This window comes from Ambystoma mexicanum, chromosome 4p (assembly GCF_040938575.1).
Source record: "Ambystoma mexicanum isolate Mex_15411 chromosome 4p, UKY_AmexF1_1, whole genome shotgun sequence".
Taxonomy (NCBI): Eukaryota; Metazoa; Chordata; class Amphibia; order Caudata; family Ambystomatidae; genus Ambystoma; species Ambystoma mexicanum.
Genome location: NC_090927.1, coordinates 11,546,776 through 11,564,734, shown reverse-complemented (window position 1 = coordinate 11,564,734; position 17,959 = coordinate 11,546,776). Strand labels below are relative to the sequence as shown.

The 17,959-nt window shown below is 49.9% G+C and overlaps 1 protein-coding gene across 2 annotated transcripts in view; it reads left to right on the top strand.

The window, feature by feature from the left end:
- The window catches only part of LOC138452919 (NACHT, LRR and PYD domains-containing protein 3-like), a 467,379-nt gene that overhangs the window by 55,702 nt on the left and 393,718 nt on the right, over positions 1-17,959 (top strand). For both annotated transcript variants that reach the window (XM_069605268.1, XM_069605267.1), the window contains exon 4: positions 12,114-13,824. In XM_069605268.1, coding sequence (XP_069461369.1) covers positions 12,114-13,824 — 1,711 coding nt within the window. The remainder of the gene's footprint in view (positions 1-12,113; positions 13,825-17,959) is intronic.

Below are 17,959 nucleotides of genomic sequence, written 5' to 3'. Positions count from 1 at the left end.
CTCCTCTTGGGGCAGGAGGAAGGCATGGGATTCTTCTGCTCTTGGGGGAGGAGGAAGGCATGGGATTCTTCCACTCTTGGGGCAGGAGGAAGGCCTGGGATTCTTCCACTCTTGGGGCAGGAGGAAGGCATGGGATTCTTCTGCTCTTGGGGGAGGAGGAAGGCTTGGGATTCTTCCACTCTTTTGGCAGGAGTCAGACCTGGGATTCTTCCACTCTTGGGGGAGGAGGAAGGCTTGGGATTCTTATGCTCTTGGGGCAGGAGGAAGACATGGGATTCTTCCGCTCTTAGGGGAGGAGGAAGGCATGGGATTCTTCCACTCTTAGGAAAGGAGGAAGGCATGGGATTCTTCTGCTCTTGGGACAGGAGGAAGGCATGGGATTCTTCTGCTCTTGGGGGAGGAAGAAGGCATGGGATTCTTCCACTCTTGGGGCAGGAGGAAGGCATGGGATTCTTATGCTCTTGGGGCAGGAGGAAGGCATGGGATTCTTCTGCTCTTGGGGCAGGAGGAAGGCTTGGGATTCTTCTGCTCTTGGGGCAGGAGGAAGGCATGGATTTCTTACACTCTTGGGGCAGGAGGAAGGCATGGGATTCTTCTGCTCTTGGGGGAGGAGGAAGGCATGGGATTCTTCTGCTCTTGGGGCAGGAGGAAGGCATGGGATTCTTCTGCTCTTGGGGGAGGAGGAAGGCATGGATTTCTTACACTCTAGGGACAGGAGGAAGGCATGGGATTCTTCCGCTCTTAGGGGAGGAGGAAGGCATGGGATTCTTCCGCTCTTGGGGCAGGAGGAAGGCATGGGATTCTTCCGCTCTTGGGGCAGGAGGAAGGCATGGGATTCTTCCACTCTTGGGACAGGAGGAAGGCATGGGATTCTTCTGCTCTTGGGGGAGGAGGAAGGCATGGATTTCTTACACTCTTGGGGCAGGAGGAAGGCATGGGATTCTTCTGCTCTTGGGGGAGGAGGAAGGCATGGGATTCTTCTGCTCTTGGGGGAGGAGGAAGGCATGGATTTCTTCCACTCTTTGGACAGGAGGAAGGCATGGGATTCTTCTGCTCTTGGGCCAGGAGGAAGGCATGGGATTCTTCCATTCTTAGGAAAGGAGGACGGCATGGGATTCTTATGCTCTTGGGGCACAAGAAAGGCATGGGATTCTTCTGCTCTTGGGGGAGGAGGAAGGCATGGGATTCTTCTCCTCTTGGGGGAGGAGGAAGGCATGGGGTTCTTCTCCTCTTGGGGGAGGAAGGGAGCTTGGGATTCTTATGCTCTTGGGGCAGGAGGAAGGCATGGGATTCTTCCGCACTTGGGGCAGGAGGAAGGCCTGGGATTCTTCTCCTCTTGGGGCAGGAGGAAGGCATGGGATTCTTCCGCTCTTGGGGCAGGAGGAAGGCATGGGATTCTTCCACTCTTGGGGCAGGAGGAAGGCATGGGTTTCTTCCACTCTTCGGGCAGGAGGAAGGCATGGGATTCTTCTCCTCTTGGGGGAGGAAGGCATGGGATTCTTCTCCTCTTGGGGGAGGAAGGCTTGGGATTCTTCCACTCTTGGGGCAGGAGGAAGGCATGGGTTTCTTCCGCTCTTGGGGGAGGAGGAAGGCATGGGATTCTTCTCCTCTTGGGGGAGGAAGGAGGCATGGGTTTCTTCCGCTCTTGGGACAGGAGGAAGGCATGGGATTCTTCTGCTCTTGGGGGAGGAGGAAGGCATGGGATTCTTCTGCTCTTGGGGGAGGAGGAAGGCATGGGATTCTTCCGCTCTTGGGGGAGGAGGAAGGCATGGGATTCTTCCGCTCTTGGGGCACCAGGAAGGCATGGGATTCTTCCACTCTTGGGGCAGGAGGAAGGCATGGGATTCTTCCGCTCTTGGGGCAGGAGGAAGGCATGGGATTCTTCCGCTCTTGTGGCAGGAGGAAGGCATGGGATTCTTCCGCTCTTGGGGCAGGAGGAAGGCATGGGATTCTTCCGCTCTTGTGGCAGGAGGAAGGCATGGGATTCTTCCGCTCTTGGGGCAGGAGGAAGGCATGGGATTCTTCTGCTCTTGGGGCAGGAGGAAGGCATGGGATTCTTCTGCTCTTGGGGCAGGAGGAAGGCATGGGTTTCTTCCACTCTCGGGGCAGGAGGAAGGCATGGGGTTCTTCTCCTCTTGGGGGAGGAAGGGAGCTTGGGATTCTTATGCTCTTGGGGCAGGAGGAAGGCATGGGATTCTTCCACTCTTGGGGCAGGAGGAAGGCATGGGATTCTTCCGCTCTTGGGGCAGGAGGAAGGCATGGGATTCTTCTGCTCTTGGGGCAGGAGGAAGGCATGGGATTCTTCTGCTCTTGGGGCAGGAGGAAGGCATGGGTTTCTTCCACTCTCGGGGCAGGAGGAAGGCATGGGATTCTTCCACCCTTGGGGCAGGAGGAAGGCATGGGATTCTTCTGCTCTTGGGGCAGGAGGAAGGCATGGGATTCTTCTGCTCTTGGGGCAGGAGGAAGGCATGGGATTCTTCTGCTCTTGGGGGAGGAGGAAGGCATGGGATTCTTACGCTCTTGGAGCAGGAGGAAGGCATGGGATTCTTACGCTCTTGGAGCAGGAGGAAGGCATGGGATTCTTCTGCTCTTGGGGCAGGAGGAAGGCATGGGATTCTTCCACTCTTGGGGCAGGAGGAAGGCATGGGATTCTTCTGCTCTTGGGGCAGGAGGAAGGCATGGGATTCTTCCGCTCTTGGGGCAGGAGGAAGGCCTGGGATTCTTCCGCTCTTAGGGGAGGAGGAAGGCATGGGATTCTTCCACTCTTGGGGCAGGAGGAAGGCATGGGATTCTTCTGCTCTTGGGGCAGGAGGAAGGCATGGGATTCTTCCGCTCTTTGGGCAGGAGGAAGGCATGGGATTCTTCTGCTCTTGGGGCAGGAGGAAGGCATGGGATTCTTCCGCTCTTTGGGCAGGAGGAAGGCATGGGATTCTTCTGCTCTTGGGGCAGGAGGAAGGCTTGGGATTCTTCTGCTCTTGGGGGAGGAGGAAGGCATGGGATTCTTCTGCTCTTGGGGCAGGAGGAAGGCATGGGATTCTTCTCCTCTTGGGGCAGGAGGAAGGCATGGGATTCTTCCACTCTTGGGGCAGGAGGAAGGCATGGGATTCTTCTGCTCTTGGGGCAGGAGGAAGGCATGGGATTCTTCCGCTCTTGGGGCAGGAGGAAGGCATGGGATTCTTCCACTCTTGGGGGAGGAGGAAGGCATGCGTTTCTTCCACTCTTGGGGCAGGAGGAAGACATTGGATTCTTCTGCTCTTGGGGGAGGAGGAAGGCATGGGATTCTTCCACTCTTGGGGGAGGAGGAAGGCATGGGATTCTTCCGCTCTTGGGGCAGGAGGAAGGCATGGGATTCTTCCACTCTTGGGGGAGGAGGAAGGCCTGGGATTCTTCCGCTCTTGGGGCAGGAGGAAGGCATGGGATTCTTCCGCTCTTGGGGGAGGAGGAAGGCATGGGATTCTTCCGCTCTTGGGGGAGGAGGAAGGCCTGGGATTCTTCCACTCTTGGGGGAGGAGGAAGGCATGGGATTCTTCCGCTCTTGGGGGAGGAGGAAGGCATGGGATTCTTCCGCTCTTGGGGGAGGAGGAAGGCATGGGATTCTTCCGCTCTTGGGGGAGGAGGAAGGCACGGGATTCTTCCGCTCTTGGGGGAGGAGGAAGGCATGGGATTCTTCCGCTCTTGGGGGAGGAGGAAGGCACGGGATTCTTCCGCTCTTGGGGGAGGAGGAAGGCATGGGATTCTTCCGCTCTTGGGGCAGGAGGAAGGCACGGGATTCTTACGCTCTTGGGGCAGGAGGAAGGCATGGGATTCTTCCACTCTTGGGGCAGATGGAAGGCATGGGATTCTTCTCCTCTTGGGGCAGGAGGAAGGCATGGGATTCTTCTGCTCTTGGGGGAGGAGGAAGGCATGGGTTTCTTCCGCTCTTGGGACAGGAGGAAGGCATGGGTTTCTTCCACTCTTGGGGCAGGAGGAAGGCATGGGATTCTTCCACTCTTGGGGCAGGAGGAAGGCATGGGATTCTTCCACTCTTGGGATCAGGAGGAAGGCATGGGATTCTTCCACTCTTGGGGGAGGAGGAAGGCATGGGATTCTTCCGTTCTTGGGGCAGGAGGAAGGCATGGGATTCTTCCGTTCTTGGGGCAGGAGGAAGGGAATTGCAGTGCGTGACAGCAATTGCTGGGAAACAAACTCCTCCTCCTCTGACTCTTTTGAAAACAGGTGGTGCGATGCGGTGAGCGTGGCCTGACCTTATCGGTTCTGCTGATTCTTTGTGTCAGGTAAACAGAGAGGCATTTGTGCGCAATTTTGCATGCAGGCACTCCTAGAGTTTGCACTGAGGCAGAGACAGGGATGTTATCCCATCAATCGTGAATGGCGAGTATTCTGAGGAGAGCTTCTTCAGCATTGCTGGTGAGCCTACTATCAGGATCTCAGTTTTACCATTGTTCAGGCATAGCTGGTTCCTGGCCATCCAGGCACTCCTAGAGTAACTGAGGCAGAGACAGGGATGTTATCCCATCAATCGTGAATGGCGAATATTCTGAGGAGAGCTTCTTCAGCATTGCTGGTGAGCCTACTATCAGGATCTCAGTTTTACCATCGTTCAGGCATAGCTGGTTCCTGGCCATCCAGTCACTCCTAGACAGGGATGGTTATCCCATCATCGTGAATGGTGAGTATTCCGAGAAGAGCTTCTTCAGCATTGCTGGTGAGCCTACTATCAGGATCTCAGTTTTACCATTGTTCAGGCATAGCTGGTTCCTGGCCATCCAGTCACTCCTAGACAGGGATGGTTATCCCATCATCGTGAATGGTGAGCATTCCGAGAAGAGCTTCTTCAGCATTGCTGGTGAGCCTACTATCAGGATCTCAGTTTTACCATCGTTCAGGCATAGCTGGTTCCTGGCCATCCAGTCACTCCTAGACAGGGATGGTTATCCCATCATCGTGAATGGTGAGTATTCCGAGAAGAGCTTCTTCAGCATTGCTGGTGAGCCTACTATCAGGATCTCAGTTTTACCATTGTTCAGGCATAGCTGGTTCCTGGCCATCCAGTTACTCCTAGACAGGGATGGTTATCCCATCATTGTGAATGGTGAGTATTCCGGGAAGAGCTTCTTCAGCATTGCTGGTGAGCCTACTATCAGGATCTCAGTTTTACCATCGTTCAGGCATAGCTGGTTCGTGGCCATCCAAGCCTGGTTGTTAATGCTCATTGTGGTGCTATGAACGGTGTCCCGTCAAAGGGTCGAATTCAAAAGGGTCGAATACAATACATTTGACTCAAAAGGACCGAAAAAAAAAGATCAAATGCCTTTTCTTAAATGTCTTTTTTTTGTGGCCTTGGTAAACGTTATATTTGTTGTTTTGCCCAAAAAACAGTGGTTTGGGGTGGGGACCCCTCCCCCCCCCAAAAAAAGAGCATTTGATTCTTTTTTTTCCGTCCTTTTGATCCAAAACAATTGTATTTCGAAACTTTGCTTTCGATCCTTTCACCCTAAACCGCGCTGAACGATATGGCTGATTTTAGATTTGCAAATTAACCTGCATATTCCACTAACATCTTTCATTCTCCCTAATAACCATGAGCAAGGGATATAATGGTTCAAGTGTTTGACATCTTTGCAGCTGGTTATGTTAAATGGCCGTATCGAGGCGACATCCCAGGGCCCTACACGGAGCATGGGCTCTAAAGAAAGCCCCCTGGATTATGCGTGTGTTATCATTGACGTCTACGATAAGATAATTGGATTTGTAATATCGGATACTTCATTAAGTGCCCATGGCTGGCTTAGTTTGTGATGGATCCATGCCCAGCAATGACACTAGACCGCCAGGGATCTATTTGTGGCATGTGACGCTGATGGTCAGAGGTGATGCCTCTGACCTTCGGCGCCTGTCTCCTAAGTGGGTCGACGGCCCCCAAGTCCAGTGGTAGTTCTGAGAAGCCCCAGCAGACTCCCCATTCCTCCCCGGAGGGAAAATCTGTAACACATCTCCTCCGACCATCATGGAGTTCTGGCTGGCCTGCGTTACCGCTTCTCTCTCTGGGAAAGGACTGGGACCCTGCCGGGGCTCCCTGGAACAGCTGCTGGGCTTGGGGATGGTCACGCCAAGGCCAGGGATATCACCTCCGACCATCATGGGGTTCTGGCTGGCCTGCGTTACCGCTTCTCTCTCTGGGAAAGGACTGGGACCCTGCCGGGGCTCCCTGGAACAGCTGCTGGGCTTGGGGATGGTCACGCCAAGGCCAGGGATATCACCTCCGACCATCATGGGGTTCTGGCTGGCCTGCGTTACCGCTTCTCTCTCTGGGAAAGGACTGGGACCCTGCCGGGGCTCCCTGGAACAGCTGCTGGGCTTGGGGATGGTCACGCCAAGGCCAGGGATATCACCTCTGACCATCCTGGAGCTCCGGCTGGGCTGCGTTATTGAATTTCCCTCTGGTAAGGGATGGGGACCCTGCCGGGGCTCCCTGGGACTGCCGTTTTTCTTGGAGACGGTAGACCCACATGGCAGATGGATGCTCAAGGCTGGGGACATCACCTCCAACCTGGAGTCTTGGCTGGGTTGCTTTACAGCTTTTTCCTGAGGGAAGCTATTGGCACACTGCCAGGACCACCTGGTAGGGAGAAGCTGTAACCCTGGCCAGCAAGAACTCCAGGATAGTCGGGGGTAATGTCCCTGGCCTTGGGCACCCGTCTCCCATGTGTTTCGACCATCCCCAAGCCCAGCCTGGAGCTCTGGCTGGGCTGCGTTACAGCCTTTCCCTCTGGGGAAGAATGGGGACCCTGCCGGGGCTCCCCGGGAACTGCCACTAGACTTGAAAATATATTTGAGGGAAAGGACAGTGAGCAGAGCTTAGGAGGAGTAAAGTTGAGCAGAGAGGTTGGAGAAGACGAGCTGAAGCACCTTGGCATGTTCCATTCTAAAGTGGTTAACCACACTGCAAGGGTGAATTATCAGAAACTTTGTATTAATGCCCTTTGCAAAATACGAAGACAGTTACATACTGAAATGCTGAGCTGTGGAGAACTAAGTGGAATAAGTAAGCCTTTGCATTCTGAATCACTGAATTGTGGGAAACTAAGTACCAGTACTCATTGCAAAGCAAGAAGGCACTTCATCTGTGAAACACTAAGCTGTGGGTCATTGAGTAGAAGTGCATCCAGGGTAACCATGACACTTTGAAATCAGGACAACATCTGTAATGTAATGTAATCCAGAATACACAGAGAACATTTGGGTAAAGGAACTCTATGGCGTGAGAAACTGTCTCTAATTCCATCTCATTCTACTAAACCCCTTAACAAGCCGATGTACCGCATGGGGACGAGCTTGAGCCGCACCATCACCCGAGAGAACTATGACAACTGGTAGGTTGTATCGACTCCACAAAGAAAGCCAACTTTTATCAGGACCCAGTCCCATGTGTGTTCTGCTATTAAAGACATGTTTAAGCACATATGATTGTGTCATTGAGTCCATCCCAGTAGGATGAGTAGATTACAGGCTCAGTTCAATGGTGTAGGAATTCCACCCTGAGTAGACTTGGGTATGGCAGGCGCAGGTCAGCCTAGTGGCTCAGGCACAGGGGTTCATATTCCTGCGGGGGCAACGTAAGGGGTGTTACTTAAAGACTTAGCTACTCCAGAGAAATGTTCCGAACACCCGAAATGTTTCTCTATTTTCCTAGAACCATGTAAAGTACAAGTTCTTAATCACACATGCTGGTTTGACACAGATCAAGCTGCAATCGCGTTCCTGGTGTCATTTCTTACAAACGATGCAGTACCTTGGGCAGCCCTTATGTTTTTGCAAGATGGGCCATGGTTGCAAGAGATGGCCCTCATTTTGCGTTGTGGCTACTTGTTGCATCTCTGCCTATCATTCCTTTGCAAACTTTGTGTGACGCTGCTGAGCTCATGAGAACATCACCTCCTGACTGACAAGTGCATTTCTAGGAAATTGAGCTTTTTGACCATAGTATCAAAAAATCATCCACAAAAAATAAATTCCAAGCTTCGCCATTTTTAAAGTTCAGATTTACATTTCATTTCATGAGCGTAGCATGAGGGCTGCTGTTTTCTTTATGTCCACTGACGTGTGTAAAAGATTCGGCCTGTGTCCACACTCTGAATGAAGCTAAACCCCCACCCTCTCCCACCAAAACCTATAGCAATCTATTGGGAGACCACCCTTAACATGGGGAGTGCATTCATACCCAGTTAAGGTGCTTGCATAGAGCCACGTAGATGCCTCCCACAGTGCCACCACGGAGCCAAGAACCAGTCCGGGGTACAGAAAGAATATATGTTTATGAAATAATAGGTTCAATGAAAATTTGCACTAAATGATTACACGCCACCTTCTCTGTGGCACAAAACAAAGCTTGTGGAAGCACAGGGATCTAGTCAGGTACTTCAGTCAAAGATGGCCACCGGCATTCATCCCTCTATTTGGCTCTCCTTGGTCATAGGGCCCATTCAGCTTTTAGACTTTCCCACTTGCTGTCTCCAGCCCAGGTAGTATCAAGTAGTCTTCCCACATGATTTCATGCAGATGTCCTGGCAAGGTTACATTTTGCCACCTTCTTTTGGTATTCACCCAGATGGTTTTAGGAAAGTTCTCCCCTTTACCATTGTGTGGGGCCTTTTTACCCCGTAAGCTACACCTCCGAAATATTAAAATTAGAAGGTGCCAGTTTATCGGTTCTGACTTTTCATTGGACATGCGTTCCCTTCTCCTTCCCCAGGGCCCAACCCCTCTCTGCAGATGGGCTGCTGGAGTTCTGAAGTTGAATTGATGGGACGGAGAAACACACCTACTGGAGATTTCATTTTTTTACACATCTAATTTTGCACTGAAAAAGTCCTAAGTGAATGTTTAATTCCTCTAAACATGGCAGAGATGGGAGTGGAATTGCCTAATTTGATAAATATTGTGTTGTAAATTAGCACTAACAATAGGGTTCCGCCCTCAAGAAGGAGTAATCAGACTCTGAAATGCATTGGCAATTGAGCCCTATATGTACTCAAGTGAATGCTGGCCTCTGACCCAAGAATAAATTATCACAGAGTTGATGAATGTTGTTTGAATCACCATAATGATCTCGTTCTTTAATTCTGAATGACCTCATTACTTTGAACAATCCCTATTTTTGATTCAATTATTTTTTCGCATGCTTAATAATGGCCCACAGTAACCCCTTGGGGTACAGTTTGTGAGCGACTCATCTAGCTTCTTGCTCTGCTGTACTTTGAGTACAGGTGTCTCTGGACCTCCTCTCAGTCAGCTCCTTAAAGAATGATCTACAGAACCACAGCTGTGGGATTGAATTCCTAACTATCAGACACAAGCGGACAAAAACACGTGGTGCCCACCTATCTGCATAGCTATTTCGGGAGTATTGCCACCTCTAGTTTTACCACCTCTGGAGTATTACCATTACATGAGTATTGCCATCTCATGTGTATTATCACCTCTGGAGTATTACCTCTCGGGTCTTACCATCTCCAGGGTATTTCCATCTCTAGTGTGTTTCCGTCACTGGGGTATGACTATATCTGGACAATGTCTGGATTGTTACCACCTCTGGAGTACTACCACGTCTGGTGTAATAACATCTGTGGACTATTAACAACTGTGGAGTATTACTATCCCTGGAGTATTACCATCATTGGAGTTTTACCATCCCTGGGCTATTACCACATCTGTAATATTACCCTTTATGCTGTATTACCACTGCTAGAGTATGACATGCTCTGTAGTATTAGCTCCTCTGTAGTATTACATACTCTGCAGTAATACCATATCTTGAATATTACCACCTCTGGAGTATTATCACCTCTGATGTATTACCACCTCTGGAGTAATACCCACCTCTAGAGAGTCGCCACCTCTGCAGTATTACCACCTCTGGAGTATTACAAACTGTGTAGTATTACAAACTGTGGTATTACCACCTCTGGGTATTAACATCACTAGAGTATTGTCACCTCTGGAATATTACATACTCTGCAGTATTACCGCCTCTTGAGCATTACCAGCTCTGCGGTATTGCCACCTCTGCAGTATTACCACCTCTGGGGTATTAACATCACTGGAGTATTGTCACCTCTGGAATATTACATACTCTGCAGTATTACCTTCTCTTGAGCATTACCAGCTCTGCTGTATTGCCACCTCTGCAGTATTACCACCTCTGGAGTATTAACATCACTAGAACATAATTAACACTATGGAACATTATAGCCCATGTGGTGGATATCCGTGTGTGTTGAGACATACTATAAGATGATTCCGTGAAGCACAGTAAGATAATTCCCTAAAGCACTGTAAGATGATTCCCTGAAGCACTGTAAGATGATTCCCTGAAGCACTGTAAGTGGATTCCCTGAAGCACTGTAAGATGATTCCCTGAAGCACAGTAAGATGATTCCCTGAAGCACTGTAAAATGATTCCCTGAAGCACAGTAAGATGATTCCCTGAAACACAGTAAGATGATTCCCTGAAGCACTGTAAGATGATTCCCTGCAGCACTGTAAGATGATTCCCTGAAGCACTGTAAGATGATTCCCTGAAGCACTGTTATTCATGAAGCACTGCAGGATGATTCCCTAAAGCACTGCAGGATGATTCCCTAAAGCACTGTAAGATGATTCCCTGAAGCACTGTGAGATGATTCCCTGAAGCACTGTAAGATGATTCCCTGAAGCACTGTAAAAGGATTCCCTGAAGCACTGTAATCCCTGAAGCACTGTAAGATGATTCCTTGAAGCACTGTAAGACGATTCCCTGAAGCACTGTAAGATGATTCCCTAAAGCACTGTAATCAGATATCAACTTTCTGTCCATAGTCTTTTAAATCAGGCACTAGGTAGTAGGTCAACCTTCTTTTTCTGAACTTCATGTATTTTGTTGAGTAGAAGTGCATTAAAATGTACATGGTTTAAAATGGAGTTACCTTTGCTTATTGAATAGTCTGACAGCCCCGGCCTAGCGGAGTGACGCCTTCCAGGGAATACCCTACAACCAGCATAACGGGGTAGTAACAGAAAAGCAATGAGAAGAGTAGCGATGCAGCTGCCTTCCTGCCAGATACCCCTGCATACAGGAATCCATGCTACCTCCCTGCCAGATACCCCTGCATACAGGAATCCCTGCAACCTCCCTGCCAGAGACCCCTGCCTACAGGAATCCCTGCTGCCTTCCTGCCAGAAACCCCTGCATACAGGAATCCTTGCTGTCTTCCTTCCTGCCATATACCCCTGCATACAGAAATCACTGCAGCTTCCCTGCCTGAGACCCCTGCATACAGGAATCCCTGCAGCCTAAGTGCCAGATACCCCAGCATACAGGAATCCCTGCTGCCTTTCTTCCTGTCAAATACCCCATGCATACAGAAATCCCTGCAGACTCCCTGCCAGAAACCCCAGCATACAGGACTCCCAGCTGCCTCCCTGCCAGATACCACTGCATACAGGACTCCCTACTGCCTTCCTGAACATTATAAAGGCCAAGGCAACCACCCAGTCTATCAGATAGCACCAGGCAGCTGCCACTGTCAGCTACAAACCTGAGACCCACCACTATGGGCTGGCGATGCAGACGCCAAGGTAGGTCACTCAAGGTCTAGAGCACATGCCCACAAACCGGCTGCAGACCACCCCTAGTCAACGGGGGGCCATACTGAACCTGAATGCAAATTAAGACATCAATCACAACATGAACTGGTACAGCCCCCTGTTGGGAGGTGCCCACTTCTCTGTGGGATGAAGAGAAGGTTCTGTTTTGCCATCAGTAGATCTGAAACGGCGAGAGTTTGGAAAATCTGAATAATATCTGCCCCGATGTCACTCTAGAGTACCTGAAATACTCCTATGAAGATTGTCCAAAAGATGTGCTTTTAAGAAACATTGGCCCTTTTAAATCTGCTCCAAACTCTGCACAGAGCAGTTTAGAGACGCTCCAATCCATGAGTAGACCTTCTGCGAGCATTATGGACTGTACACAATCCTCCCATTTTACATATTTCTAGAGTTTATGCTGGAGACTATTTACTAGCCATACTCTTCCTCACCATTCTACGTGTTTCTTTTCTCTTCTGATACAGATCGCAAGAGGAAGTATAAGGAATATGTCATGGAAGCATTCAGAAGCATGAAAGAGCAAGCAGATAGGATGGGTGAACATATGATCTTAAACGAAAGATATGCAAAACTCCTCATTTTAAAGAAATATCGCCCAGAGAAAGAGAAAAAGCATGAACTAAGGTCCTGTGGAAAGAGACATCTGGAGATGATGGCCAAGAGATCTACAATGTCATACTCGTGCATTGGGGATTTTTTTGCACCTGAAAAAGATTGGCACGTTCACAGAACCGTTGTGCTCCAGGGAGCGGCCGGCATTGGAAAGACCACGACAGCCCGAAAGATCATGCTGGACTGGGGGTCAGGAGAACTCTTCCAGGACAGGTTTGAATATGTCTTCTACATACACTGCCGAGAACATAACCAGAGTGGAGGGTTGCAGACCATCGCAGACCTCATCTCACACAGCTGTGATGGGGAAATGCCCCTATCAATGGACGAGATAGAGGCAGACCCCAAAACAGTGCTCTTCATAATTGACGGCTTTGATGAACTTAAAGTGCCTAAAGACTTTCTACATGACAGTAAGAGTCCAGGGGAGAAAACATTAATACATTTAATAAGGAAGAGGTATCTTTCACAGTCATACCTGTTAATAACAACCAGACCCACTGCTGTGGAGACCCTCATGCAATGTGTGAAGGATGAGCGCTTTGCAGAAATTCTCGGCTTTTCTGAAGAGGAACGGAAGGAATATTTCTCTAGGTTTTTTAAAAATGAATTCCATGTAAAAGCTTTTAAGATTGTGAAAGAGAATGAAGTTCTCTTCACTATGTGTTTTGTGCCAATCGTCTGCTGGATTGTTTGCACCGTCCTTCAGCAGCAGATGGAGGAACACAAGGACTTTGTGTATGCCTCGAGGACCACCACTTCTGTCTACATGTCTTTTCTCTCCAGTGCATTAGCGCAACAGTGCAGTGGCTCAGAACAGCCCATTACTGGCACATCCCTGAAGAGGTTGTGTGCATTGGCCAACGAGGGGGTCTATGAGCAGAAAGTACTATTTACTAAAGAGGATATCACTAGACATGGCCTAGATATGCCGGCCATTCGGTCCCTATTCCTAAACAATCACATGTTTAAAAAAATCCACAAACACTACACTCTGTACAGCTTCCTGCACCTGAGTTTCCAGGAGTTTTTTGCTGCATTGTTTTATTTACTGGGAGAGGATAAAGCATCAGCAGGACCTGGGCAGTGCCCAGAAGGAGATGTGAAGAGTTTATTGGATGACTACAGAAATCAGAAACAGAATCACTTGGCGCTGACTGTGCGCTTTCTCTTTGGTCTCCTCAATAAGGAGGGACTCGAGGAGATGGAGGAGACATTTAAGTGGAAGACTTCATCAGACCTAAAGCCTACCTTGCAGACATGGATTCAGCAGGAAATCGGCCAAGGCTGCTGTGAGATTACTGATCAGCAGATGGATCTGCTCCACTGCTTGTACGAGATTCAAGATAAGGAGTTTGTGGAACAGGCAATGGAGCACGTTGAAGCCATTCAGGTGACCAGGTCCTCCCTGCAGCGAAAATTGAGTGTTATGGATTGCAGAGTGCTGGCTTTCTGTGTGAAGAATGCTCCTGTACATACAAACATTGATATCTCTGACATACCCCTGACGCTGGAACATGTCAGAGCACTAACACCAGGTCTAGCAAAGTGTCCCAGTCTAAGGTAAGCCACACAGTCCTGTTTCGTAAAAGTTCATTATTGCTTTTGTTTAAGAAAACACCAGGGCTTCTGTTCAGTGAGCCCAGAATGTAAATGAATGGTGTAAAAGTCTCACCATTCATTCACATCACGGCTCATTTTCCTCAAATTGAGTGGCAGAGAGGAGGAGCAGGACGTAACTTAGATTTCCGCTGCTCCCTTCCTCTCCGCCATACAAATAGTACATCATGGATTTTCATGTCGGGGCAAATGCTTTGGATTCTGGTGGCATTTTGCACAAGCAATAAACCGCTGGACTCCAAAGGGTTCCATTGTAAGCGCTGCCTGCCATGCATACATGGCAGGCAGCGTTTAATTTATTAGCAGGGCGGAGTGCAAGAGGGTGGCGTACAGGCATATGCTGCCTTTTTACCCTCCCATTTTGCACTCATCGTGCAAATGAGGAAAATTAGACGTCGGAGACCTGTGTATGCGAAAGTGTAAACGTAACAGGGCCCTGCCGCCTTTTTACGGGGAACTCAGAAATGAGCCCCCCTCAAATGGCTTATGGACTCCTTTAGTGGCAATGCATAACATTGAGTGTGGGGCTGTTCCTGGTTCTCCAATGTTTGAAACAGATAATAACACAGCGCTGCCGCGTAGCAATGTGGCAATGATGGACTACTCGTGCAGCCTTCTGGGAAAGTCTTTCATGCCGGAGAATGAGGAGCTGCTTTCAGAGCTTTGAAACAGTCAGCTCACCCTGCCCCAAAATCAGGGGGGGGGCAGACAGTGACCGAGCAGTGCTCACTGACTCTCAGCCTCCACCCTATCCCCTCCAGCTGCTCATCCTGCCCCAAAATCAGGGAACCAGGCAGCGGCTGAGCAGTGCTCCCCGACTCTCAGCATCCCCCATACCCATCCAGCCGCTCACCCAGCCCCAAAATCAGGGCGCCAGACAGACAGCGACTGAGCAGTGCTCAATGACTCTCAGCATCCCCATATCCATCCAGCCGCTCACCCAGCCCCAAAATCAGGGCGCCAGACAGACAGCGACTGAGCAGTGCTCACTGACTCTCAGCATCTCCCATATCCATCCAGCCGCTCACCCAGCCCCAAAATCAGGGTGTGACAGAGCAATGCTCCCTGACTCTCAGCATTGCCCATATCCATCCAACTGTTCACGCAGCCCCAAAATCAGGGCGACAGACAGCGACAGAGCAGTGCTCCCCGACTCTCAGCATCCCCATATCCATCCAGCCGCTCACCCAGCACCAAAATCAGGGCGCGACCGAGCAATCCTCCCCGACTCTCAGCATCACCCATACCCATCCAGCCGCTCACCCAGCCCCAAAATCAGGGCGCGACCGAGCAAGGCTCCCCGACTCTCAGCATCCCCAAATCCATCCAGCCGCTCACCCAAACCCAAAATCAGGGCGCCAGACAGACAGCGACTGAGCAGTGCTCCGTGACTCTCAGCATCCCCCATACCCATCCAGCCGCTCACCCAGCCCCAAAATCAGGGCGCGACAGATCAGTGCTCCCCGACTCTCAGCATCCCCCATATCCGTCCAGCCGCAGCTCCTGATGTGAACACAACACTGTCAGTCAGCGCTTTGCTCCCAGGCCTGTGGTAATCAATAGCACTGCTGTTCCCAGCATGGATTCACAGGACCATGAACACATAGAAATGGCATGGATCCAGTAAACATGTGATAGGATGGGCACCGTCCTGTACAATGTTTCACCTCAAGAATCACACGCTCAGAGGAAAAGACAGACTGAAAAAAGTGATGTACAAGTTAGTGCAACCGGACCAAACTGGCTATGTCCCGGGCCGCAGCATGTCTTGGAACTTGAGGAGACTTCACCACGTAATAGAAAGGACAGCATCCTGGGAAACGCTGTGCGCCATAGCCATGCTGGACGCGGTGAAAGCATTCTATTCAGTGTGATAGGACTGGCTTTATGCAACTCTGCGCAGATTTGGTTTTGGGCAGGCATTCATCAAGTGGGTCCAACTAGTGTACACCAGACCAATGGCTAGGGTTAAAATGGATAGGTGCATCTTGGAGGCATTGGAATTAGAAAAAGGCATGAGGCAGTGTTGCCCGTTGTCACCGTTGCTCTATGTCCTTGCTATGGAGCCGATTGCCAAGTATTTTAGGACGGAATTTAAAAAGGCAGGCATTGAGATAGATGGGGCCAGACATCTGATATCCTTATACGTGGATGATACTCTATTATATATTCAGAATCCCGAGGATAATCTGGAGCTGCTACTAGAAGCCATGGCGCTGTTTGCAGAACTGTCTGGGATGACAATTAGCATTATTCCCAAAAGCGGGGCAGCGTAAGATAGAGCGTAATGCGCTGCCCGTGCTGGCCCTGCAGTAGGAAGTACGCACGTTTAGGTATTTGGGAATTCATGTGTATCATGACCCGGCAGAGGAGCACATATACAACACACTACAGGCCCTTTTTAAGACCTTGGAGGGTATCTGTAGAAGCTTCTTGTGGCAGAATGAGAGGAGTTGAATAGCGTTATTGCTATACAGACCTCCCGCAGAAGCAGCATTAGGATTATATTAGAATTTGTGGTAGATTGGCTGGCTGAAGACCCAACTCGGGATACACAGATGTTGCAATCTACTGCAAGGTGTAAAATAAGCGGTATCACATCGCATTTTGCGATATAATACCAGTGATTTGCATTTTATTTAATGAATTATGTCGCACTAACTGCAAAATTATTTCTAAAGCGAGGGTAGTGGAGCTTCAGTACACTTTTTTTTTCTCAGCTCAGTGACTCCTGGGCAGAAAGTATCACAGAACACATATGAAAAAGGACTATAGGACAAGGACAGGGAGGCCCTGTCCCTCTGATGCATTTCCAGCATCACAGTCACCCCCCCCCCAGACTGAGGTTAGGGTGCCTAATCTCCCACGAGATAGACATCCTCATCCAGACGGTCAACATACCTTCTGGAGAGGCCATCTGCATTATCATGACTCTTCCCTGGTCGGTGCTCTATGGTGAAGTCTAGCCCTTGCAGGCTAATGGACCACCTGAGCAGTTTCGGGTTCTCACGCTTCATCTGCATAAGCGACTTCAGGGGTTTATGATATGTTTGGACCTTGAAGGTAGACCCGGTAAGGTAGGGCCTAAAACGCCTAAGGCTCCAAACTATACTAAAACATTCCTTTTCAACAGTAGCCCACCTAAGTTCCCTACCCTTAAGTTGTCTACTGATGAATATGATCGGATGTTCCTTCCCTTTGTCATCTAACTCGGACTAGACAGCTCCAATTCCGGTATTGCAGGTGTCAGTTTGAACGATAAAGGGTTTGCTGTAGTCAGGCGCACACAACACAGGTGCCCTGCACAGACATTCCTTCAAGCCAGTAAAGGCCCTCTGACAGTCTTCAGTCCAATTAACCTTCCTTGGTTGCTTGGGTGAAGTCAGAGCTGTCAGGGGTGAAGCTATGGTTCCATAGTCTGCCATGAAGTTGTGGTAATACCCAGTGAGGCCCAAAAAACATCTCACCTGGGTTTGAGTAGTGGGAGTCTCCCAGTCATGTACATCCTGTACCTTACTGGGGAGAGGTTGGATTTGACCCCATCTATCTCATGACCAAAATAAGTGACTTCCCCCTGAGCTATCTTGCACTTGGTGGCCTTGATAGTGAGGTTAGCCCTTTTCAAGGCCTGCAACACCTTATCCAGATGTGTCAAATGCTCTTCCCAGGTTGAACTGTAGACGGCAATGTCGTCTAGGTAGGCCACACAAAAGGCCTCCATCCCACTGAGCGCATGATTGACCAATCTCTGGAAGGTGGCAGGTGCATTTTCCAACCCAAAAGGCATGACTCTAAACTGGTAGAGTCCCTCAGGTGTTGAGAACGCTGTCTTTTCCTTGGCATGGTCCGTCAGAGCTATTTGCCAATAGCCTGAGGTAAGGTCAAAGGTGCTCACAAATTTGACAGCACCTATAGTGTCCACAAGCTCATCCGCCCTGGGCAATGGGTGCGCGCCAGTTTTGGTGACGGCATTGACTGGACCAGGGACTGGTTGAGGGTTCAATAACACCCAGATCCAACATCTTGGCGACCTCAGCCTGGATGTGGTTCTTAACTGTATCTGACATCCTGTAGCATC